The 24,851-nt window shown below is 38.0% G+C and overlaps 1 protein-coding gene and 1 pseudogene across 1 annotated transcript; one reads left to right on the forward strand and one right to left on the reverse strand.

Moving 5' to 3' along the window:
* Nucleotides 1-1,067: 1,067 nt before the first annotated feature.
* LOC127557202 (ran-specific GTPase-activating protein-like) lies at nt 1,068-1,676 on the forward strand (annotated as a pseudogene).
* A 6,544-nt stretch (nt 1,677-8,220) lies between these two features.
* LOC127554203 (uncharacterized) lies at nt 8,221-22,442 on the reverse strand. The gene is made up of 2 exons (XM_051985549.1): nt 21,981-22,442; nt 8,221-17,056 (listed from the first exon to the last, which is right to left on the reverse strand). The coding sequence occupies exon 2, from the start codon at nt 16,935-16,937 to the stop codon at nt 9,951-9,953; it is 6,987 nt and encodes a 2,328-aa protein (XP_051841509.1). The 5' UTR covers nt 16,938-17,056; nt 21,981-22,442; the 3' UTR covers nt 8,221-9,950.
* Nucleotides 22,443-24,851: the final 2,409 nt, after the last annotated feature.

Raw genomic sequence — 24,851 nt, forward strand, 5'->3', positions numbered from 1 at the left:
ACCTGTGTTTTTGCTCCAAATACGTGATTCCAGGAACTCGTCACTCCTTGGAACCGTTGCTGTTAATAAGGACTGGCTCCCTTGTCAATGCAACATTTGACTATAACCACCTGGAGCCCTTGTCGGTACGTCCCTGTCTTACATGAGGTCTTCATTTGGCCCAAAGCCTTCTTTGTCTTGATTCCTATAAAAAGCGGGCAAAGCATTCTCCATTTTTAAGCCTTGCCTATGGAGATGATGATCTGCCTAGGATTTTCCCGATCGAGACTCACAGGCTGAAATACCGGGGCCTCCCAGCCGTAAATTAGAGTTGAAGCTCCCTCGACCGGTGATGTGATGTAATGTATTCTTTTTCTGCTATTCTAATCATAATTCTTATTATTCTTTGTATTTTGTCTGTTATGTGTTATTTGTTGTATTAGTTGTTATTGCAAGCAATCTATTCCGTGCATTGTATAATTAAATTTTACTTTCACTTTAATTGAGTTCGAGAACATCATTTTGTAGGAGCGAATCTGAACCTTTCCCTAAATTTACAAAACATAACCTTATAGTATTAATTAGAATATGAGATAATATTTAGTAATAAATAATATTAATTAAGCCAGTTAATAATATATTGATGGTTTGCTTTATCTTGGCAACCAAAGACAAAAGACATGGAAAGCAGGAAAGTTTTAGATAATCCTAGATAGGAATTCCCTTGTCAACTGAAAATCAACTGATTGGTGGACATATAATGAGGAGATGGAATAGAAGTTTTCAGCTCTTTCTACTGAGAAGATGTTGATCGTGAGGTTTAACTATCTCCAGCAATCTGGACAAGAGAATCCCTCTTTATTCAGACCACTCTGATTGGCTTTCTCTTTCATGATCTGTTGACCCTAAATTCTAATGAAGGATTACAAGGGTTCATTTCCTGGGGCTAGATTCTATTTATACTCCTTCCCAAAATGGAAAGGCATTTTATTAAATCAGGACCCAGACTTTTTCTCTGCTGTTTCTTCATTGAGGTCCAGCTCCTATGGAAGGTTAGCCTCTGAAGACATAACTTTGATATGATTGAGATGAACCCTAATCCAGAGAATGTGGATGACTCAAACTATGATCCCGGTTTGAACTCATAGTGCCTTTTCCTAAACAGGAGATTAAGACCCTTGAAGAAGATGAAGAGCTTTTTATGATTTGGGCCAAGTTGTTCTGATTTGCATCTGAGAATGACCTTTCCAAATGAAAGAGCTAGGAACAGGTAACACAAATCTACTGAAACACAAGGAGAAAGGGATGATTTGCCTCCTCCTGAGAAGGGCCGAAATTTTGAAGATCTGTGCAAATCACTATTTGACACCATTGATGGAGCGGAAGGACAACGCAGGCAGGGAGAGGGCCTGGGTCTGAAATACACATGTTGACTTTGATGATTAAAATCCCAAGCCTGAACGTGATTCAGTTCTTAAATGCAGCAAATGCCCTAAAGTTTAAGGCAAAATTTGAAAAATAAGGAATATATAGAAGGAAGAAAAGAGAACAAAAGCAGGCATAGTAGCATCAAAAATGTGGTGAGGAAGTTCTCAGAACTGTTAATGAATAAGATAAAAGAGAAGAAGGAAGAGAAACAACTTAGTCAAAAGCTTGAGGTGCATGAGGAGGAAACCAAGCACCAGAATGTACTGTAGGCCTCACCTTCTTTCTTTTAATTTAACTTCTTTTTCTTTCTTTCTTTTTTGTTAAAAAGAGACATTATTTTAAAAGCTGAATTCCAGCCTCCAGGTTGTTTTGTAAGTTTTACTCTGCTGAAGATGGCTTCAGCAAAACCATTCCCATAACATTCTTTTCCATGTGGAAACACTTATTAATAATAAGAGTGAATCCAAAAGAGTGAATAAAACTTTGGAAAGCTAGAACAAAGGATATTCCATCTAATATTCAATTAAACAAACATTTATTTAATGTTATCTATGTGAAATGGGACAAATGAAACAGTCCCTGCACTCATTTGGAGCTTAGATTCTAATAGTGGGATAAAACATACATGTCAGTCTAGCATAAGAAAAAATAAGGATGAAGAAAGCATTAATAAGTAGGGATGGGGAGAAAGAAAGGGGAGCCTTCATCAAGAAGGTGGCACCCAAATTAAACCTTGAATTAGGACAACAATTCTGAGAGAAGGAAATATATTCCAGCCAGAGGGAATGCTTGTGAAAATTCACTGAAGTGAAGATGAAGTATAGATGTAATTTTGGCTGCAAGTATAGAACAGTAATATAAAAGTCTCTTTATTGGCAGAATGATGACAATAGTACATGCCTGTGCCAGGGAACGTTGGTGTAAAAGCTTGAGAGAAGAGAAATGTGTTTTCCTAATTCCAGAGAAAATACATGTACTGACAAACTCTATGAGGAGAAATCTAGAGGTAAAGAGAATAAACCCTGGAAAGAAGCCATATAGGTGAAAAACAGAGCTTCAGTATATTCTCAATTTCCAGTTTGGTTTACACTAAAAACTTTGAAGAATTTTCCTTTGGATGAGATCAGAATCTTTTGTATGAATGGAGATAACTTCTTCCCAGTAGGAGAGATTGTTAACTTTGATTGTTAATTGGTATATTTTAATTCATGTAGCTTCTATGATTTTTGCTTATTATTTGCTTGGATAAATGGATTTACTCACTATTCATTAACTATTATGGTCTTTTTCATAATTAACATTTGGTCAGAAGGTCTTCAAATACAAGCTTGAGGCATCTCTTTGAAAGGATAGTGTTGCAGTGAAATTCAACATAGGTAAATTGAGAGATACGTTCTCTGAGTGATACAATATTTTAATAGCAGTGCACAATTCTGAAAATAGAATGGCTGCCTCAGTGATCCAAAAGACTACACATTGAAGATGAAGCTCATTTTAAAAGCATAAACAGAACAAAAATGATACAATTAAGTTATGGGATTTGCAACATCATGGGAGTGGGTGATCATGATTGGTTACATTAAAGAAAGGATGTATCCACATATGTGGAATCCAGATAACCCCTTCTATATCTTTGTTTTGCGATTTATGGGATCTAGCTGCCTTCTGAATCATTGATTATAGTCCAGGGAAGTAGACTCACTGGTGCCTGGGAATGAGATAAAACCACCATTAATTGGATTTAAGATGGTTGGTTTGTATGATATTTCAAGGATAGCAAATAGATATCATGAGGATTCTCAGGGAATTCTGAAATTCTGAATGATAACAAATTACTTGGCACAAAGTAATTTGCAACTGGTATTGAAATAACAATTCCCTAAGAGTTATAGTATTTTATGAAATCATTGAATCTATAAACATAAATTAGACTTTTCCTTAAATTAGCAATGGTTGTGGGAAAACTTTAACCTTTGTATGTAACTTGAAAGAGGGAGATTGAACATTTAAACCTACAAATTTCTACATTTAAAGACAGAGAAGGGGATTAGGTTCATTACATAGACTGCAGAATATGGCTACAGAATAGAATCAACCACAGAGTAAAATATAATATAAAATATAGAATCAGTAGTTACTTTTCACAAAAGTAACCAGAAAAGCAGATTAAACTTAAAAAAAAAATTTAAGAACTAGCAAGGAGCAGATATTTATACTTGTAGACTAATATCCCCTCTTTGAATAGAATAAAGTGACCAAGATCATGGCCTTTTATTCCTGCTCCTCTCGGAATGTGGGGAATCAAAGTCCATTTTAGAGATAAATGGGGCAATATCCCAAGATATCTATCAAAAGTTTCCCACACATATTATCTGGATAAACCCATAGAGTTTAGGGGACAATTAATCTAATTTGGCTGGAATGTAAAATTTGTGATATAAGAATAGAAAAATAAATGAGAGCCTAATTGTATAGGACCTTAAATACTAAACTGTGAAAGATAACACAACATGATATGTCAACATATTTAAGGGCCTATTATGCATCAGGAACTGTACTAAGTACGGACAATACAAATATGAAAAAAGAAAGCTGGAAAGACTAATAAGGACTGATGAAAAGGGAAGTGAGCAGAACCAGGAGAACATTATATATGATATTAGCAACATTGTATAATTATTAACTGTATACAATTATACATGTATATATTAACAATTCTACTATTAATAATTGTACAAATATTAACTATGAATGACTTAGCTTTTTTTAAAAATAGTGATCTAAGACAATTGAAAAAGGACTCATGTTGGAAAATGCTATCTTATCACCAGAGAAAGAACTGATATTGTCTGAGTACAGATGAAAGCATATTACTTTCACTTTATTTTTTTCATATTTTTTTCCTTCTGACGGGTTTCTTTTTTCACAACATGACTAGTATGGGAATATTTTTTATATGCTTGCAGCACATTTATAATCCATATAAATCACTATCTTAGGGAAGATAATGACAAGGGAGGAAGAAAATATGGATTTCAAAATTTTTTAAAAAATTAAATGTTTAAAATTGTCTTTACATATAATTGAAAGAAATAAAATAATATAAAAATAAAGCTAAATAAAAGTAGTCTTGCTTTCAAAACATTTATAACAGGGAAGGAAAATACACAAGGGAAGGGAAGGGAAGTGGTGGGGAGACTGGGGTTACATAGACATGAGTTTGAGTTGAAATCAAGTTCAACTGAACCAAGTAGTCAGCAGCTGGGTAATGAAGATTTAGTGGGGCTTGTGGTTCCTTTTCAAAGAAAGATTATCAAAGGTATATTTTGCTCCTCCCTTTAGCAATCAGAGGAGCAGACAAACTGAGGGTACTTATGAGATGTGAGTATGAAAGCTAAAGCAGTCTACATGATAGTGCATTTCTTGGTGATGAAATGTTCCTGATGACAAGAGTGTTTACTCACAGTTGATGGGAAATGCATTGCGTTTTATTTTATAGGCAATGGGCAACCACTAAAGTTTTTGATCAAGAAATGCCAGGGTAAGGAAGATTATTTTAATGGTGGAATAGATTAATGATGGGGAGAAATTTAAAATGGGGAAACCAGAAAGGTAGTTACTACAGTAGTCTAAAAAAGAAATAATGAGTGTCTGAACTAGAATTGATGGCTGTGTACATAAGAGAGATATAAAGGATATTGTGGAAATAGACACACACAAAAAATTGGTCACTGATTAAATGGAGTTAGGGAGAGGAAAGATTGAAGAATGATTGTTAATGTGATAGTACCCTCTGCAGAAACAGAGAAATTTGGAGGAGAATAGATTAAGGAGATAATATAATTAAGTCTGTTTTGGACATGATGAATTTAAGAAACTTGCAGGCAGCTGACAGGTTGCTAATTATGTTTGCCTGGACTTTAGGAAACACATTAATACTTTTCCAAAAAACAACATAGAGAAAATAGGCCTCACAACTAGATAGAGATAAAGTCAGGAGATGAATGAAAATACAGCAAAAGAGACAGGAAACCTTCCTTTTCTTCAGAGACTGAAATAGAGGGTAGGATGGATGAACTGGGCATCTGCTTTAACGTTTTTTCCCTCTTCACACAATACACCAGTACAGGAACAAGGTCATCTCAGATCTGAAAGAAGTGAGACTTGAAGGAGAATCCAGTTCCAGATGAGACTTGTGTAAGGTATCTGGAGCTGGAGAAAAGGCCAACTGGCACAGCAAAAATGCAGGCAAAGGCAATCATCACAAAGAATGTCTTGTATAAGATGCAGGAAGCTGTTTTGGCTGATTAGGCATGTGAAGTGTTGGGACAGATACTATGTTACTCAAATCCTCTGCCCTATACCTTACTCACCCACCATCATCTCCCAAGTCTGTAATCCTATATTTCCTCTTGTTTCCTTGTTTCCCTCATAAAACCCTGAAACTCTTCCCCCCAAGCAGGAAGAAAGTGTGTCTATTTTTCTTTTAAATGTTTACTTTGTTATCTTTATAACCACAGACTCTGTTAGTCTGGGTGTACTTAATTAAAAATTCAGTAGATAGAAAACAAAGATCAGGGACCAACCCTAGATAATAGAGATCTTAACATGGAAGTGTTTTGCCAGAGAACTATCTCTGACTTGGGGCTTGGAACTTAAAATGAAATAGAGGGTGAACAGATTTTCTAGAGAAGGAATATTTATAATAGAAACTATCTTGGCCTTGAGTCAGTAGTAGGAGTGGTGGTAGTACAAATAAGAATGCTTGAACAATCCTTTTGACTAACCTTACTCCACCACTACTACATGTTTACACATTGTTCCCCCCAGTAGAAAGGAAACTCCTGAAAGGTAGCAACTATTTTATTTTTGCCTATGTATTCTAAGCACTAAACATAGTGCCTAGAACACAGTTTTCAATGTCTGACATTTTGTGACCCATTTTTGGGATTTTCTTGGCAAACATACCAGAGTCATTTGCCATTTCTTTGTCTAGATTATTTTATAGATGAATTGATGTATGGAAGAGGGATGATGAAACTCACAGGAAAGGCTCTCTTTTTCAGTAATGAATGAAATGAGGATACATTTTGAAAGAAGGGAGGAGATGGGGGAAAGTATTGGGAACTTAAGAGGTTACTTGAAAAAACTGTTTAGAAATAGGACAGAGAATCAGTGAAAGGAGAATAAAAGAATTTCATAAAGCTTCAAGGGCCCACTTGAGATCAGATAACATGAATGTGTAATGGATTATTTCTATTTTTTGTGTTATACACCTTTTGACGGTGTTTTTTCAGAAAAATTTTTTTCCATATAACAGCATGCCATTACTGGGTCTGTATGCCAAGGAAATCATAAGGGGGGAAAAGGACCCATATTTGCAAAAATGTTTATAGTAGCTCTTTTTGTGGTAGGCAAAGAATTGGAAAAGGAGTGGATGCCCCTCAACTGGGGAATGGCTGAACAAGTTGTAGTGCACAAAGCTACTGGAATATTATTGTTCCATAAAAAATGATGAACAAGCTGATTATAGAAAGGCCTGGAAAGATTTACATGAACTGATGCTAAGCAACACAAGCAGAACCAGGAATACATTGTACACAATAATAGCAAGAATGTGTGATGATCAACAAAGAAAGGCTTGGTTCTTTTCAGTAGTTCAGTGATCCAATGGAATTCCAATAGACTTCATCTGCAACTAAAGAAAGAACTTAGGAGACTGTTCATTTCTTTTTTCTTTTTTTTTTTAATCTCTCCCATGATTTTTCCTGTTTGTTCTGATTTTTCTCTCCCAACATAATTCATAAAAAATATTTTTATTAAAAATAAACTAAAAAAAAGAAAATTTCCCCATATTCATAGGTGCCAGATATACCTTCATTTCTTAGTGAACTGTAAGAGTTAAGTTGATTAAATGGAATGAAAATTGACCAACGTAATTGATCAATTTTATTAGCTTATTGGAAAATGAACCTTGGTTTAGAGTCTCTGACTGTCCATTCAGCACTTTATTTAGAGAGGGTATGGACATGCTCTTTAGTGCTATTCTGAAAAGCCAAAAGACAAACTCAACTGCTCTAATTTAGATAGGTTTGGGGCTGTTTGGGGCTGCCCTTTGGTGTCTCCAAAGTGATGGATTTTAGTGACTGGGAATAGTTCAATGTTGGGACTAGCCATGAATTATTAGTTTCCTGAGAGCAAGGGATTTTTTTTTTTTAATATCCCCAGGCCTAAGAACAGTCCTTGCTGGCACACCAAGGATGCTTATTTTTTGTTAGTGATTCAGAAAACAAAATGGGTTCCTTTATAATTTTTCTTGCCTTTCAACTGGAGATATCAAGAGCTCATCAAAATAAGGGCAGAAATGGGGAACAAGAAGAGTTCTGAATATATGTCTGTTACAGAATCAATGAAGCCTTCCTTGGGAGAAAGGTACATGGGATCTACATGTGCTCACTCATGTGGCCTTAAGAAAAAGTTGATGCTATTCATTAAAAAGGGATGATTTTTGTGGGCAGTACCTATTTTATCAAGTTTTAGGGAGAGGTCTATTTTCACTGAATTACTCTATAGTAGTGTGTGTGGGAAAACAAAGAATGAAACTTTCTTGTTGTATAGTCATTCAGTCTGAACATAGTTTGTCTGATTTGAATATGGCCAGCCTGAGAAGCAACGTGGAGGGCTAATTAGCCTGTGTGTGTAAATGAGTCCCGTAGTATCCCATGAATTGAAGAGATAGGGTCCTTGTCTCCTGGTCTACCTATATAAAATAACAGGATCAGACACAAATTTCAAATATACACATGGCATTAATTCCTTTTAAAATTGATGTTTATTTAATTTAATTTCTCCTTGGTCACCTTTGAAATACTTTTAGCAGGGATCTGATTAATGTCCAATATGTCCTTGCCCCCTCTTCTCTATTGCTCTTGCTCTTCATGGCTATTTCCCTTGCAGATGGCTGTTGACTTCTAGATGTGGCCCTCAATGCCTGGAAATAATTATTTAGTATAAATTGAAGCCAGTTTGCCCTTGCAGGTATAGCGAGTATAGAGCCTGAGTGGGAAGGAGTTAGAAACTGGTGAATAATATAAAGGCCTGGACAAACCACAATGGGTGGCTTGAAGATTAAAAAAGAAGAAAAGTGTTGAGCGCAGTACTTGAAGGACAAATTTTCACACCCATCTCCTCTTCAGAGCCAGGCAGATGTTTTGGTATGGTTAGCAATTTTGCCTCATAATAATAATTTGTTCCCTGAATATGGGATACAGGAGGCATAAATTAAGCAAACCATATAATCATGTGCAGTATGTTTATCAGGTTGTAGAGCAGAGGTTTCCCTCATTCTTAGCAGGAGAATCTACATAGAGATGTCATTAATTTTCTCCTGATTGTTGATGGATGGCATGAACAGTTGTAGCAGAGACTGACTCTCTTTCAGTGATGTATGTTTTGATGTAATTTAAATGCCATGGAGTTTGTATAATTTTACCTGGGTCTAATGTTAGAGCTCAGATTGATTGTCATATCTCCTTGTGCAGAGTTCATTTTATGCTGAGGCTGACAGCTGGGACTTGATGAAAGTGTTATACTACACTCTGGTCTTGGTAGAACTGTTTCCTGATCATTCATATCTGTTGGAACTGTGCCCAAGTGGTGGAGTCTGATTTTCAGGACTGAGTAGAAGAGTGACTGGAAGATCAGGACTAAACAGAGGTATGACCTCTTGATCTGTAGTCACTGACTTTTGTTTTTTTTTTTTTTTTTTGGTGAGTGAGGGAGGTATTAGTTTGGGAGTATGGAGTAGCTTCTGACTTTTGGTTGGGACTACTTGGGAATTGTGATCTGACAGTTGGAATTAGGGAGACTTGTATCCTCAGGTCAATGCACAAAGCAATTGGGAGGTGGGAAAGTCTGTTGCCAGTAGCATAGTTTCTCAGTGGCCTAATTATGGTGGAACCTAGACCCCTTAGGCATTGATTGGAATTTTACTGTTTTTTAATCAATATTTAGTGCAGTTGATACTCTGGCTAAGTCAAGGTAGAATTTTATCCTGATTGTCTAAACCCATTAGATGTGTTTTTTTCATGATCCTGGATAATGAGTTATACCTCCATAGGTATATGAACTGCTTTTAAGTGGATTTGTATATGAAATGAGATTGGGCATTACTGCCTGATGCATCCATAGTCTAATGGTCAGGCATGGTGGAATTAGAGTCTGGTTCAGGCAGAACTGTGTTCTTGGGGTCTAAATTGAGGAGAAATCTTGTTTCAGACACCTGATCTATAAGGACTATGGTCTGATTATCTGTTCTTGGCCTCTGCTTTGTTTTCTTTGAAATATGATCTTGGCACTGGAATTTGATTTTGTATCGTTAGAGTTGTGTAGAAGTATGTCATGATTTTGGGGGTCAGGCAAGGTTTGGCATTCTTAATTAAGTCAATGCTCAGTATAATTGTTGCCTTATAGTCTTGTGTTGTTGAAATCCTGGGCTGGTGGCATTGTTTCCCAGTGGTTCAGTTTAACTAAGAAAAGCTGGTCTAATGACAGACTAAATGATCAGTGAAGTAGCTGCCCAATGGATAGTTAGATGGATTTGTGTCCTTGTGGTTTAAAGCTAGGGAAGGTGTTGCTTCCTGCTGATGAACTGTGAAACTTATTATTGCCATGTGATCTGTTTCAGGAGGCATCAATTCCCAGTGTCCTTTTTCTGGTTGTATTGTAACTAGAGTATTGGGGCCTGGTACATCAGTATCCTCAGTGTCATGGATGGATAGAATGAAATCTTGGTTGTCAGAGCCAGGGAGATTTGTGTCCTGGTGGTTTTTGCCCAGTAGAAATATTGCTTCCTGATCATGGGCTGTGAGAATTAGGGTCTTGTGTTCTATTTCCTGTGGCATTGTTTCCCATGAATCTTTTTTTGTTTGAAATATACTCTGGACATTGGGATCTGTTGTGTCTCCAGCTTGATGGTCAGGGCTGGTTGTACATGATGCTTGGTGGTCAGGATCAGGTTGTATGATATTGTGATGTTCTATGTTCAGTAAAGGAAATGCAGTCCAGTAATCCTGATTTGTTGGAGTCATGGATGAATACTCTAGTGTTCTTGTCCAAAATATATCTAAATCTTCTTGTTCTTTTTGAATTATGTCAGCTTTAGGGCCTGAGATATGTTGGACCTGATAATCATTGTTGAGTGAAGCTGTGTCCTGATGGTCTAATCTTGTCCAAAATATATCCCAGTCATCTTGACCTTGTTGGAATGTAATCTTGGTATTTGGCTTGGATATATCCCCAACTGGGTAGTCATTGCTGGATGGAGGTATGATCTGGTGCTCAGGATCAGATAGAATCACATTCTGGGACTCTATTATGCTAATTGAAGGTACTGTCCTGGAGTGTTGAATTGTGAGATCAGCTCTTAAATCTTGGTCTAGTACTGATGGCTTTATTTCCCATTGGTCTAGTTTTGGTTGGGGTATAGCTTCGACATTGAGATCTGGTACATCCCCATCCTTCTTTTCATGGCTAGATGATGTTGAGGTTCTATGGTCAGTATCAGGTGAAGTTCTGTCTTGCTGTTTTATATCCCATGGGGACATTTCCCAGGAAGTCTGGTTGGGTAGAGTTGTGCCCTCCTGATCCAGTTCTGTTGGCCAAAGTTTTTCCCATTCATTTATACCTAATTGGAGTGTTTCCTGAGCACTGAAGTCTGACAGATCTGAATCCTGATAATCATGGTTGGATGAAGGTGTAGCCTCAAGGTGATTATCAGGTGAATTTCTATCTGGGTGTTTTATGCCCCATGAGGATGTTGCCCAGGAAACCTCATCTTTTAGAATTCTGGCCTGCTGATCTAGTTCAGTGGGACAAGATGTTTTCCATTTATCTAATTCTTCTTGGAGTATAGACTGAGCACTGAGGTCTGATATAGCTGAACTATCATCTTCAAGGCTGGATGGGCTTGTAGGCTCATGGGGCGTGGCAGATGAAGTTCTGTCCCATGACAATGTTGCCCAGGAAACCTCATCTTTTAGAGTTCTGGCCTGCTGGTCTAGCTCTGTAGGAGAAGATGTTTCCCTTTTGTCTAGTTCTTGTTGGAGTGTGGCCTGGCCATTGAGGTATATGAAATCTGAATCCTGTTCTTCATAGCTGGATGGAGGTGTGATCTCATGATGAAGGTCAGGTGAAGTTCTGTCCAGGTATTTTGGATCCAACATGGGTGTTATCCAGTAAACCTTGTCTGGTAGAGTTGTAACCTGTCGGTTTACTTCTCTGGGCCAAAATGTTTTCCATTCATTTAGTTCTGGTTGAATTATGGTTTGAGTACTGAGTTCTGACACATCTGAATCCTGGTCTTCATGTCTGGGGGCAGATGTGACTTCAAGATAAGGATCAGGGAAAGTTCTGTCTTGGTGCTTTATGTCCCATGGCAATGTTGTCCAGCAAACCTCATCTATTAGAGTTATGGCCTGCTGGTCTACTTCTTTAGGACAAGAAGTTTTCTTTTTGCTTAGTTCTTGCTGGAGTGTGGCCTGGGCACTGAGGTCATCTGCGTCTGAATCCTGGACCTCATTTCTGGGTGGATGAGTGACCTCATGGTGAAAGTCAAGTGAAATTCTGTCTTCATGATTTAGATCCAATGTAGGTGTTGTCCAGTAAACCTTATCTGTTAGAGTTGTGGCCTGCTGGTCTACTTCTGTTGACCAGAATGTTTCCCTTTTTCCTTGTTCTTGTTGGAGTATAGCATGGGCACTGAGGTCAGATATATTTGAAGTTTTGTCACCATGGCTGGATGGAGTTGTAGCCTTGTGGTGAAAGTCAAGGGATTTTCTGTCTTGATGTTTTATATCCCATGGAGATGTTGCCCAGTAATCCTTGTCTGTTAGGTTTGTGACCTGCTTATCTTGTTCTGTGGGACAAGATGTTTCCTTTTTACTTAGTTTTTGTTGGAGTGTGGTTGGGAGACTAGGGTCTGTCACATCTGAATCCTGGTCTTCATGAGTGAGTGGAGGTGTAGCTCCATGGTGATGATCAAGTGAAGTTCTGTCTTGGTGTTTTATGTCCCATGGGAATGTGGTCCAATAATCCCTGTCTGTTAGGCTTGTGACCTGCTTGTCTAACTCTGTAGGACAAGATATTTCCTTTTTACTTAGTTCTTGTTGGAGTGTGGTTGGGGAACTAAGGTCTGTTGCATCTGAATCCTGGTCTTCATGACTGAGTGGAGGTGTAGCTCCATGGGGATGGTCAAGTGAAGTTCTGTCTTGATGTTTTATGTCCCATGGGAATGTGGCCCAGTAATCTGGGTCTGTTAGACTTGCGACTTTTTTGTCTGATTCTGTAGGACAAGATGTTTTCCTTTTACCTAATTTTTGTTGGATTATGACCTGCTCACTGAGGTCTATTGCATCTGAATCCTGGTCCTCATAGCTGAGTGAAGATGTAGCCCCATGATGGAGGTCAGGTGAAGTTCTTTCTTCGTGTTTTAGATCCAGTGTGGGTGTTGCCCAGTAAACTTTGTCTTTTAGAATTGTGGCCTGCTTTTCTATCTCTGTTGGATAAGATGTTTCTCTTTTGCTCAGTTCTTGTTGGAGTGTGAACTGGGCACTGAGGTCTGATACATCTGGATCCTGGTCCTTGTGTCTGGATAGAGGTGTGGCCCCATGGTGAAGGTCAGGTGAAGTCCTGTCTTGGTGTTTTATGTCCCATAGGGTTGTGACCCAGTAATCCTGGTCTTTGAGAGTTGTGGCCTGTTTGTCTGGTTCTCTTGGCCAAAATGTTCCCCTTTCACCCAGTTCTTGTTGTAGTGTGACCTGGTCACTGAGGTCTGATACATCTGAATCCTGATCTTCATGTATGGGTAGAGATGTAGTCCCATGGTGAAAGTCAGGTGAAATTCTATCTTTGTCTTTTATGTCCCATAGGGTTGTGACCCAGTAATCCTGGCCTTTGAGAGTTGTGGCCTGCTTGTCTAGTTCTGTTTGCCAAAATGTTTCCCTTTTGCCTAGTTCTTGTTGTAGTGTGACCACCTGGTCACTGAGGTCTGATACATCTGAATCCTCATCTTCATGTGTGGATAGAGGTGTGGCTCCATGGTGAAGGTCAGGTGAAGTTCTGTCTTGCTGTTTTATGTCCCATAGGGTTGTGACCCAGTTATCCTGGCCTTTGAGAGTTATGGCTTGCTTGTCTAGTTTTATTGGCCAAAATGTTTCCCTTTTGCCTAGTTCTTGTTGGGGTGTGACCTGGTCACTGAGGTCTGATATATCTGAATCCTCATCTTCATGTGTGGGTAGAGATGTTGACACATGGTTAAGGTCAGGTGAAGTTCTGTCTTGCTGTTTTATGTCCCATAGGGTTGTGACCCAGTAATCCTGGTCTTTGGGAATTGTGGCCTGCTTATCTAGTTCTGTTTGCCAAAATGTTTCCCTTTTGCCTAGTTCTTGTTGGAGTGTGACTCGAACACTGAGGTCTGATACATCTGAATCCTGATCTTTATTTGTGGGTAGAGGTGTGTGTCCATGGTGAAGGTCAGGTGAAGTTCTGTCTTGCTGTTTTATGTTCCATAGGGTTGTGACCCAGTAGTCCTGGTCTTTGGGAATTGTGGCCTGCTTATCTAGTTCTGTTTGCCAAAATGTTTCCCTTTTGCCTAGTTCTTGTTGGAGTGTGACTCGGACATTGAGGTCTGATACATCTGAATCCTGATCTTTATTTATGGGTAGAGGTGTGTCTCCATGGTGAAGGTCAGGTGAAGTTCTGTCTTGCTGTTTTATGTCCCATGGGGATGTAGCCCAGAATTCCTGGTCTTTGAGAATTGTGGCCTGCTTATCTAGTTCCAAGGACCAAAATATTTCCCTTTTGTCTAGTTCTTGTGGGAGTGTGACGTGGGGACTGAGGTCTGGTACATCTGAATCCTGATCTTCATGTGTGATTACAGGTATGACTCCATGATGAAGGTCAGGTGAAATTCTGCCTTGATGTTTTATGTCCCATGGGGATGTAGCCCAGTATTCCTGGTCTGTTACAGTTGTGGCCTGTTTGTCTGGTTCTGTTGACCAAAATGTTTCCCTTTTGCCTATTTTTTGTTGGAGTGTGGCCTGGATGCTAAATTCTGCTACGTCTGAAGCCTGTTCACCACAGCTGGGTGGAGATGTGGAGATGTGGTTAGTTTCAGGTGAAGTTTCATCTTGGTATTTTAGGCTTATCTGCTTATCTGGTTCTCCTGGCCAAAGTATTTTCCATTCTTCTATTTTTTGTTGAAGTGTAGTCTTAGAATTGAAGTCTGGTTTATCTTCAGTCTCCCATTTATTGCCAGGTGAAGACGTAGGCTGCTGATCTAGTCCTTTTGTCCAAAATGTGTCCAAATTCTCTGGTTCTTGTTTGAATGTAACATGTGCACTAGGGTCTTTTGGAGTATCCTGGACTTGGTAGTCAGTATTTAGTGAAGGTGTGGATTGATGGTTTTGTCCTTGTGTCCAAAATGTTTCATGTTTCCCCTCTTCTTGATGGAATATTACCTGTGCATTGTGATCTGCTGGCATATCCTGAATTTGATGGTCATTTCCAGATGAAAGTATGGGTTGGTGGTCTAGTCTTGCTGTACAAAATTTATCTTGATCATATGGTTCTCCCTTGAGTATAATATGTACTCTGGGATCTTCTGGCACATTCTGAGTTTGTTGGTCATTGTTTGGTGGAGATGTGGACTGATTGTTTTGTCCTTTTTTCCAAATTTTTTCCCACTTATCTAGTTCTTGATGAAATATGACCTGGGTTTTATGGTCTGCTGGTATAGCCTCAGCCTGGTGACCATTGCTGGATGAAGGTGTCAACTTAGGGTCTTGTATTTTCCACTTTTCTAGTTCTTGTTGGAATGTTATTGGGTCTCTGGGATCTCCTGGGATCTCCTGGGCATGGTGGTCTACACTGGATGGATGTGAAGACTTTTGATCTTTCATCCAATATGTTTCCCATTTATCTTGTTCTTGTTGGAATATGACCTGGGTATTAGAATCTACTGCTATATCCTCAGCCTGGTGGTCATTGCTGGATAGAGATATGGTCTGATGTTCAGAACCAGAGACAGTTCTGTTCTGAGGGTGTGAAGGTGTTGCCCATTGATCTTGGTCCGTGAAATGTGTCACCTCATAGTCTGATCCTACTGATATTCTTTCCCAATCATTCTTTCTTTCTGTTTGAAGTGTGATCTGGGGTTGAGGGTCTGGTTCACACTCAGTCTGGTATCTAGCGCTGAATGGAGTTGTGGTCCTCTGGTAATAGTCAAATGAAGCAGTATCATTGTATTCCATGTTCACTGAGGATGTTGACCAGTATACCTGGCCTGTTAGCATTGTGAACTGGTAGTCCAGATCTTGTGGCATGACTTCTGTACGATTTTTTTCTTTCTGAAGCAAGACATGGGTATTGGGGTCTGTCACGTACTTGGCCTGGTAGTATTCAGGAGTGGGTGGACAAGTGGCCTGATGATGAAGAGTGCATTGGGATGAGTCCTGTTTGATTGGAACGTCATGCATTTGGTGGTGTAATGGGAAGGGCACAGAGGTAGCTGTGACCCAGTGATTAGCTGATCCCTTGTCCCATGATTTAACACTTTGTGATGAGGTAGCTCTTGTCCTGGCCCGATGGTTTGGAGCTGGTGATGGCAAAGCTTTGCCTTTAATACAACGTTTGGGGCAGGATGAGTTTGTAGTAGTTGCTCTAGTTTTCTGGTTGAGGTGTAATGAATAATCAGTCAAGGGCCTGGAGTGATGGTCAATACATCTTAGTAGTGACACTGTGTCCCTGAGGTGGAGGTCAGGATATGACATCTTGGAAGCTTTTGCCTGGATCCAGTGGTCTACTTCTGGTGTTTTTGATGCTGTTGCCCTGGACCAGTGGTTAAAACAAAGTGATGATGATGAAGTAATAGAGGCTGTATGTCTCAAATCTAAATTTCCTAATGTAGTAGCAGTTGTAGCCCTGACTTGGCTTTGGGGCCTCCTTGCAACTTTAGTTTGGTTACCAGAGCTCATTGAGATAACAGACAGCTTGTCCTTGCCCTGGAAGTCAGGATATATTCCTTTTTCTATCATGGACCCATGGCTGAGGAATGGGGAAAACTCAGCTTTATTGTCGGAGAATGATGGAGATGAGAGTGATTGGTTGAGAGATAGTAGATTATCAGTTGAATTGTCACAGCTTGGGAAAATCTTGGGAAGGTGGTCAGAGCTTGAAGGAGTTGCTTCCTGTTGGAAGGATTTCAAGGCTACTTTGGCCTCAATTTCATGCCTATTATGTAAGGCCAAGACTGAGGTGACTTTCTGGTATTTGTTACTTGGGGAGACTTTAGCCATATCATGGTGATGAAGATGAGGTAAAGGCACAGCCTTTGCCCTAGGAAAAGATTGGGACAGTTGTGTAGTTGTGGCTAGATGTTTGAGCCATGGCGAGGATCCAAGTTCATTCTGATAATAATAAGAATGTGGTGGGGATATGGGAGTGATTCTGACCTGGTGTTCAAGATAGGACATTTGCTCAACCTGGGACAGATGGTCTTTTTCCCACAACGGTGAAATCCGGTGAGGGGGACACGGCAACAGCACTGACTTGGCCTGGTACCAGTGACTATTTCCAGGGAACTGGACCAAGTCTGCAGATAAAAGGCATGAATTAGTAATGGTAAGGAAATAGTATACATATAAGGTGTGTGGGAGAGTGAGCAATGATTAATTGGATGGCCAAGATGTCATCTTACTAGTACTTAAAATTTTCATATATGTGTGAAAGATAGGTGGGCTTAGTGGATAGAGCCCTAGGCATGAAATCAGGAAGCCCTGGATTCAAATCTGGCTTCAGACACTCACTAGCTTTGCAATGGGGGGGAAGTCTTTTAAGTTCTCTTTGCCTTAATCCATGGAAGAAGAAAATGGAAAACCATTCAATTATCTTTGCCAAGAAACTCCATACAGGGTCATAAAGAGTTGAACATGACTCAAGTTTTCTCACCCTTGGATGTTTTCTTCCCATTTAGGTACTGAAGGATTTGCTAGAAAAATGATTTTTTGACAAATAAGTACCAAGATCACTGAGTTTAGTGTCATCACTCCCTCTGTCCCAAATGGATAGCTTCTCTACCCATTATCCAAAGACTGACTTCCTTATGAGTTCACCCTACTCTGCCTGTCTGAGGCACTCCTTTTAAACTCATATAATTTCTTTTTCCCATCCCAGGTCATTGATTTTAAATGTAGAGTTGCTCTTTTCTTACTTCAGGATTAAAATCAAAACAATTGGCAACAGATGAAACATTCAATCATTGTCTCAAAAATCTCCTACCTTAAAAACTTCCCTAAAGAAAGGAACTCAAAGGCAGCTAGGCAGCACATTGGAAAGAGCACCAGCCCTGATGTCAGGAGGACCTGGTCTCAATCTGGTCTCAGACACTTAACACTTCCTAGCTGTGTGACCCTGGGCAAATCACTTAACCCCAATTGCCTCAGCAAAAAAAAAGAAAAAAAGAAAAGAAAAGAAAAGAAAAAGAGAAAAAGAAAAAAAGAAAGGAACTCATTCATTTATTTAAAGAGACAAAGAATCAAGGAAAGAACAGGATTATCTATCCTTTCACAGGAATCTTACTAAGAATTGAAGTCAAAAGCAAAAAAGCATGAAACCTTAACTATTAGTCAGTTATTAATGTTTATTAACTATTCCATGCCAGGGCACTATGATAACTATTGGAATTACAAAGGAAGGCAAAAGGAGGTCCCATTTCTCAGGGAGCTCACAGTGTAAGGCGGGGAAACAATATTGACACAACTATATACAAATAAGATATAGACTGGATAAATGGAAGTTAACAAGCAGAAGGGAGGTACTAGAATTAACAAAAAATAGAAAAGTTTTCCTAGGAAAGGTAAGATTTTTGTTGAGATTTGAAGGAAGCTAGAAAGCAGAGCAGTCCAGGCATGGGATACAACAGTGGAGATGCCCAGAGATGACGTGTCAAATGCATTAAGAAACACACTGTAATCCAGTGTTACTGGATTTCATAGAACATTTTCTTAGGAGATTTCTTTTCCTAACCTCCTTGAATCACAAGTTGCTAAGACCAGCTCTTATATTTTTGATTTTACAAAATGATGCTATAATCTCAAAATCCAACTGTTTGCCCCCTTCATCATCCTCCAAAGGTTTTTCTAGTATTCTTTGCATGATGATTATATGTATTTTATTTTGAGATACTAGAAAATGTTCAATTAGAAATGAGCTGCATATCAAAAACTTTTTTTGAGATATAGTAGGTGAGATCACTCAGTCTTCTTGCTTTGCCTTTTCCACAGGGAGCCCTATCCCAAACTGATCCTTATTTGTAGGAACTATAAAAGCAGGAGGCAGGATAAGGACCTTTGGCCTTCCTGATTTATGAAGCCTAAGAGCATATTAGTAAATAATAAGGAAATAAAATTAAAAGGATTAATAAAAACTATTCTGTTAAAAAAAATTCCTCTTGATAGTCATGTCCTGAAAGATAGAGAAAATTAGATGTGGTCCTTCAGACATCTCTATAGCAGGAATAATATAGTTTTGACCCAGTTCAGTATTTGAGATATTACTGATATCACAGTGTGGCATGAATATCCATTGTTAAATCTGGTGAGCATGTATAAAAGGGAATCTATGACCTGGCCCTTTTCTTGTGGGTTCTTCCTAACAAAATAAAAATGAATTCATCTTGTAACCTAATTAAAAATGTAATTTCTTATTCATTTCAGGCAATGATTTTCCTTAAATGGCTTTTGAACAGAAACCTTGTTATTATTTTTCTGCTATAACACCCAGAATAGTCTCTGTCATATAAGTATCAGTCATTGTTTTTAACCTAAATGAATTTATAGCCAGACTTCTCCATTAGAAAATACAAAGCACATCTCTATTATTAGAAAGTCTGGGGCATTAATGCCCCAAATAAGAAATATTCTATCTCTCTCTGTCGGTTTCTCTCAAAAAAGCCCAGAAAAGTAACATCCAAGCATCCCTGAATAACATTACAGATAATATCCAGCATTATCATAGACTGACTACACAAGTTGTTTTCTAGAAGGATCATTAAAGAAATGACTGGGGAATATGAGAAAGACAACACACTGCATTGGTTGCCCCCATATTTATTTAGGTCCCATATCTATTTACCTTGATGACCTACCTTGATGATGATAAAACAAGAGTGATAAAAAAAACCCTCCAAGGTGGATAAAGGCACCTACACAATCTATATAACCTTAATAACTTCAACATAAGGTTGACATGATGTTGAGAATCCTAGTCTCTTAAGTAGTCCTTTTAAGGTAAAATATTACTTAAAAATCTGGTTTTAGACTTAGAGGAAAAGATAGTATCACTCACTTGAACCCTCCAAGAATTTCATTTTATGATTTTTATTTGTAGTCTTTTAATAAACTATGTATAAATATAATTAATATGAGACAATTTTTGGTCATAATGTAAATGGAGATAAATGCAATTTTTATTTTCATTTTAGCTCCTGTACTTTTTTCTCATTTAGTGAAATAATCTCTGCTAACCCCTTCTCCCCTCTCTTCCCCATCAATATTTATATTTTTAGGTTGTTTCCATTGAAACCAATATAATGTAAAAAAAAATAATGGATGGAGTCAGAGAATTTGGAATTTGAATTCTTTTTCTAATTGAACTTTATGTGCTCTTAGCTTCCCTGCATCTCAATTTTCCTAATCTGAAGATGAAACTCCATACAAACACCAAAGACTGACCATATGTTAGATATGTTACAGTGGAGATTACTTCTAAGTGTGGGTTAAACCTAGAAGGCCACCAAAGTCCATTCCAACTCTTAAATTCTCAGATTCTGTGTTTCAATATGCTTTTTTTCCTTTGTAATCTTATGTACTTTTATCTTATGTATGAATTTTCCCTGTGAAGCCTTATTTTTTTACTTCCAGTTCCAATTCTCTTTTCCCCTCTCATTCATAGAGAAGGCAAAAAACATTATAATTTTTATTTTAAATATGATTTAAAAACACAATACTGAAAAGGAACCAAAGACTGCCAAAGTTTGGCTTCACTAGACTGTCAAAGAATACTTGACACAAAAAAGTTTTAAGAACTTTTAAATTATAATTTGGCCCTATAGATAATTCCTCCCTCTCCCCAACTAAGACAATTTTCAAACACATGCAGAATAGTTACCACAATTCTTCTTACCAGTAAGAATTAATTGAAGAAAAGGAAACTTTGAGGAATTTCCAATGCCCCAAAGATCAGGAATCTCACAGTACAATTCTGATTTGAGGTTGTAGATGGTAACTGTGAGCTTTCCCAGTGGAAAGAGGCTAGGAGACTAATTGAGTTCTTAGTAAAGTAAATAAAAAAGTAAAATCCAGTCTATTCAGAACAATAGCATTTTTTCCTGAGAATACTGTGTCCTGGGATGCAGAGAAAACTAGATGCATATTATCTGATATCTGGAGAGTTAAGCCTCTGGTCCTTGAGCATATGTAGGAGGTCAGAGGCAATTTTGACATCATAAAGCACCAATTACCTTTCATTTGCCTTTCATCAGAATTGTCCCACCCATCTCTAGGGAACCAGTGTCACTGGGGGTAATCAATGACATTTAGCTGGTGATATTTGCCTATGTTTGTGTTAAGTATTTTGAATTCATACTACCTACCTTGAAATTATATTGAATGCAAATTTTCTTTTTTTAATGAAAAAACATTTTAAACTTAAACACTCAAAAAGGAATGCTTTTGTACAGAACACAAAAGGAGGATTCTATATGAAACTGTGAGCCTCCATTTTGTACCAATATGCATCATTTGCTTTAAAAAATTTTAGTAAACAATAAATTCTGCATGTTATTTTTAAAGCTATCCTGCTTGCCTATGCTTCCTTATAAATTTCCTTTTGTTCTCTTCTATTCATTCGAAAAATGTTTTAGACCTTTTGGAGAATATTAAAGTTGCTTACCATCTCTCCCTTTTTTTTCTCCTCCCTCTTAGAAATCAAGAAAAAGGAACAAACCTTATAATAAATAAGCATGGTCAAAAGTCAAGAAAAATGAATTCCAACAGTAGTCGTGTCCAAAAGTATAAATTATTTTTGCATCTTGAGTCTATCATCTTTCTGTCAGTAATTAACATATTTCATTTTAGGGTCTCTGGAAAGAGAGTTGGTCATTACATGGAAGAGACATTTTAAGTTTTTCAAAGGTTTTTTTTTTTTTTTTTAATACAGTATTGCTATTCTAGTACAAATTATTCTGGTTCTGCTCAGTTCTCTCTGACAATTACCACCACTCAGTGCAAAGATGTGGGCCAAACCCCCCAACTTGTTTTAATCTGGATTACTAGGTGAAACTGTGGTACAATCAATAAATTGTAGGCTTTAGGCCACTGTGTTAAGTGCTGGGAATGCAAATATCAAAAAAAGAAAGACAGTTCCTGTCCTTGAGAATTACAATCTGATGAGAGAGAAGACAATACACAAAGGAAGCTGAAAAAGAGGAGGTTGATGGGGGAAGAGGGCAGAATTACCTGACAAGGAGGATAGGATGGAGAAGTCACTCAGAGAAGTCCCAAAGTAGTGCAGCCAGGCCAGAGAGGAGGAGATATCTAAGCTGGAGTCTCTCCTTAAATGAAGATTTAGGGTTCATGACCCCACTTTCTAATCAGAGAGGAAGAGGGTAGTGATGAGGTGGAATATTAAAGTCGATGGAATTTTGCAGGATGACAAAGCTAAGTGGGAAGAAGCTGCACAAGAATTGTGTCCAAGATTTGCCAGGCTAGTCTGGGAACTCAGCTGTTTCTCAGAGATCACATATAACTTTGCCAAGCTAGTTAAAACCAGATTCATTTGAAAGGTTGGAACAAACAGGACATTTGGCTAAAACTTCTGAGAAGAAACTATTTGGGGTGAAGGAGAGGTCTTCTCAACTCCAGCTTTGGTCCAGGTCTATGGCTGGAGAAGGACCTTGCAAGTGTTAAAGGGTGTGGAGGATATTGGACTTCCCATCCTCCCATTGGTGGTCTAGTTAGGCAGCCAAGTGTCACAATGGAGAGAGCCCTAGGCCTGGATCCAGGAAGTCTCATCTTTCTGAGTTCAAATCTGACCTCAGACACTTACTAATCGTGTGACCCTGGACAAGTCATTTGATACTGTTTGCCTCAGTTTCCTCATCTGTAAAATGAGCTGGAGAAGAAAATGGCAAAACATTTCAGTTTTATTTTCCAAGAAAACATCAAATGAATTCATGAAGAGTTGGACACAATTAAAAAATGACTGCAAGAATTCACTAACTACACTTTTTAGTTGTTTTAGTAGTCTCATGTACCATGAGAATAGGGCAGCTTCTTTGATTTATTATGTATTTTTAAAATTGCCAAAACTAAGCTTTTCACTTTCTTTTCTACTCCTCTTTCAGTTGTTCCCAATGTGAATACCATGAAGTAAACTGGTGAGAAGGGAAGGACCTTATTTCCCTGCTTACTTCTCTTTTATCTCTAGCTCTGAGAAATAATCCTCTTGTTGTTTGCCTCTATTTTTAATTCCTTATCCACAGCTTCAGCATGTGAAAGGTGGGATCTGGGAGTTTGAGCCATAATGATCTTGGAGCCAGAATTGTAGGGAGTGAGGGAGAAGATATGGGCACTGAACATGATGTATTGAGTAAACTATATTTATAATAATAACCATTATCATAACAAATATTGTTATTATTATTATTTACAACAATTGAATCTAGAGACAACTCTCTTCCTGCTCAAATTTCAACAGACTTATAGGGTACAGGTTCAACCCATAGGGCTTAAAAATAAAGCTAGCCAATTTAGAATGCTTGCCAGCCCAGATATAAACAAATAAGTCTATGGTACTCATGACCAGTACCCATTATCTACCAGCTCTGGTATGGGAGCTGAGACATTTGTCAATGACAAAAGAATTATAGCCTATTAGAGTAGTTGCTTAGCTGAGTTATAATGTTACAGATAAATCTGAAATATAATTACATGTATCTCTAGGCAACAGTATCATGGGAAAATATGCCTTGCATGTTAATTGCAAGTTTTACACTGATTGTTTCTTATTTTGTATTTATATTCATTTGACTACGTCTTATGTTATGTAAGGGCTATAAAACTACCTTTTGACCTAGCTGGCTCATTACTGAATCTGTATCCCAAAGTGATCATAGAAAAGGGAAAAGGACCCATATGTACAAAATTTTTTGTAGTGGTAAGGAAATGATATTTGAGTAGATGCCTATTAATTGGGGAATGATTGAATGAGTCATGGTATCTGAATGTAATGGAACAATTGTTCTATAAGAAATAATGAGTAGGCTGATTTCAAGAAAAGCCTGGAAAGACTTACATGAACTGATGCTGGGTGAAGTGAATAGAATCAGGAGAACATTGTAGAAAGTAACAACAACATTATATGATGAATAACTGTGAGGGAGTTGGCTCTTCTCAGCAATGAGATGATCCAGAACAATTCTAATAGACTCAGGATGGAAAATGCCATTCACATCCAGAGAAAAACTATAGAGACTGAATATGGATTAAAGCATAGATTTTTTTGGTTTGTTTGCTTTTTCTTTCTTGTGGTTTTTTCCCCTTTTTGATCTGATTTTTCTTGCACAATATAACAAATATGAAAATGTGTTTAAAGGGTTGCACATGTTTCAATCTATTTTAGAATCCTTGCTGTCTTGGGGAGGTAAGAGAGGAAAGGGAAAAAATTGAAACACAAAGTTTTACAAAAATGAACAGAAAAACTATCTTTACATGTATTTGGAAAAATAAAATACTATTGAGGAAAAAAGGAAAAAAAAACACACAGCCAAAATGATAGTGGAAAAGAGAGAGAATGACTCATCACTTGTAAAGACACAGGCAACTTGTACCACATGGCTCCATGTCAGGTAAATTGGACTCAAAAAATCCTTTGAGGGTACCACATATCAAAACCAGGCATACCTAGAAAAGTGTGGGCTATATTTGTAAAGTGCTTAGCTCAGTGCCTGATACACTAGTGGGCAGTATAGAAGAGCATATTTCCTTCATCCAACCTCTATACCTGTATCAGCTGAGAGCACTATCTACCTTGAAAGCAAAGTCTACAATGAATATATTCACAGCTTTGCAAAGAAACTACACCAGGCTTAGTCAAGGTAACTTGCCTTGACTAAAGGAAACTTCTTTTGATAATCAGGAACTGTGAATTATGCCTCTAGATACATGTGCTCTTTAAGTTTGAGTTTACTTTTTTTTTTTTTTGGCAATTGAGATCTAGTGATTTGCTTGTGGTCATATAGCTAGTTAGTGTTTGAGGCTGGATTTGAATTCACTTACATCCTAGGGCCAATGCTCTATCCACTGCACTATCTAGCTGCCTCTTTGAGT

Source organism: Antechinus flavipes, chromosome 3 (genome assembly GCF_016432865.1).
Source record: "Antechinus flavipes isolate AdamAnt ecotype Samford, QLD, Australia chromosome 3, AdamAnt_v2, whole genome shotgun sequence".
Lineage (NCBI taxonomy): Eukaryota > Metazoa > Chordata > Mammalia > Dasyuromorphia > Dasyuridae > Antechinus > Antechinus flavipes.

Excerpts from the sequence above, each read along its gene's own strand:
- LOC127554203 (XM_051985549.1), bottom strand. The coding sequence starts at position 16,937 with ATGTCCTATCTTGAACACCAGGTCAGAATCACTCCCATATCCCCACCA.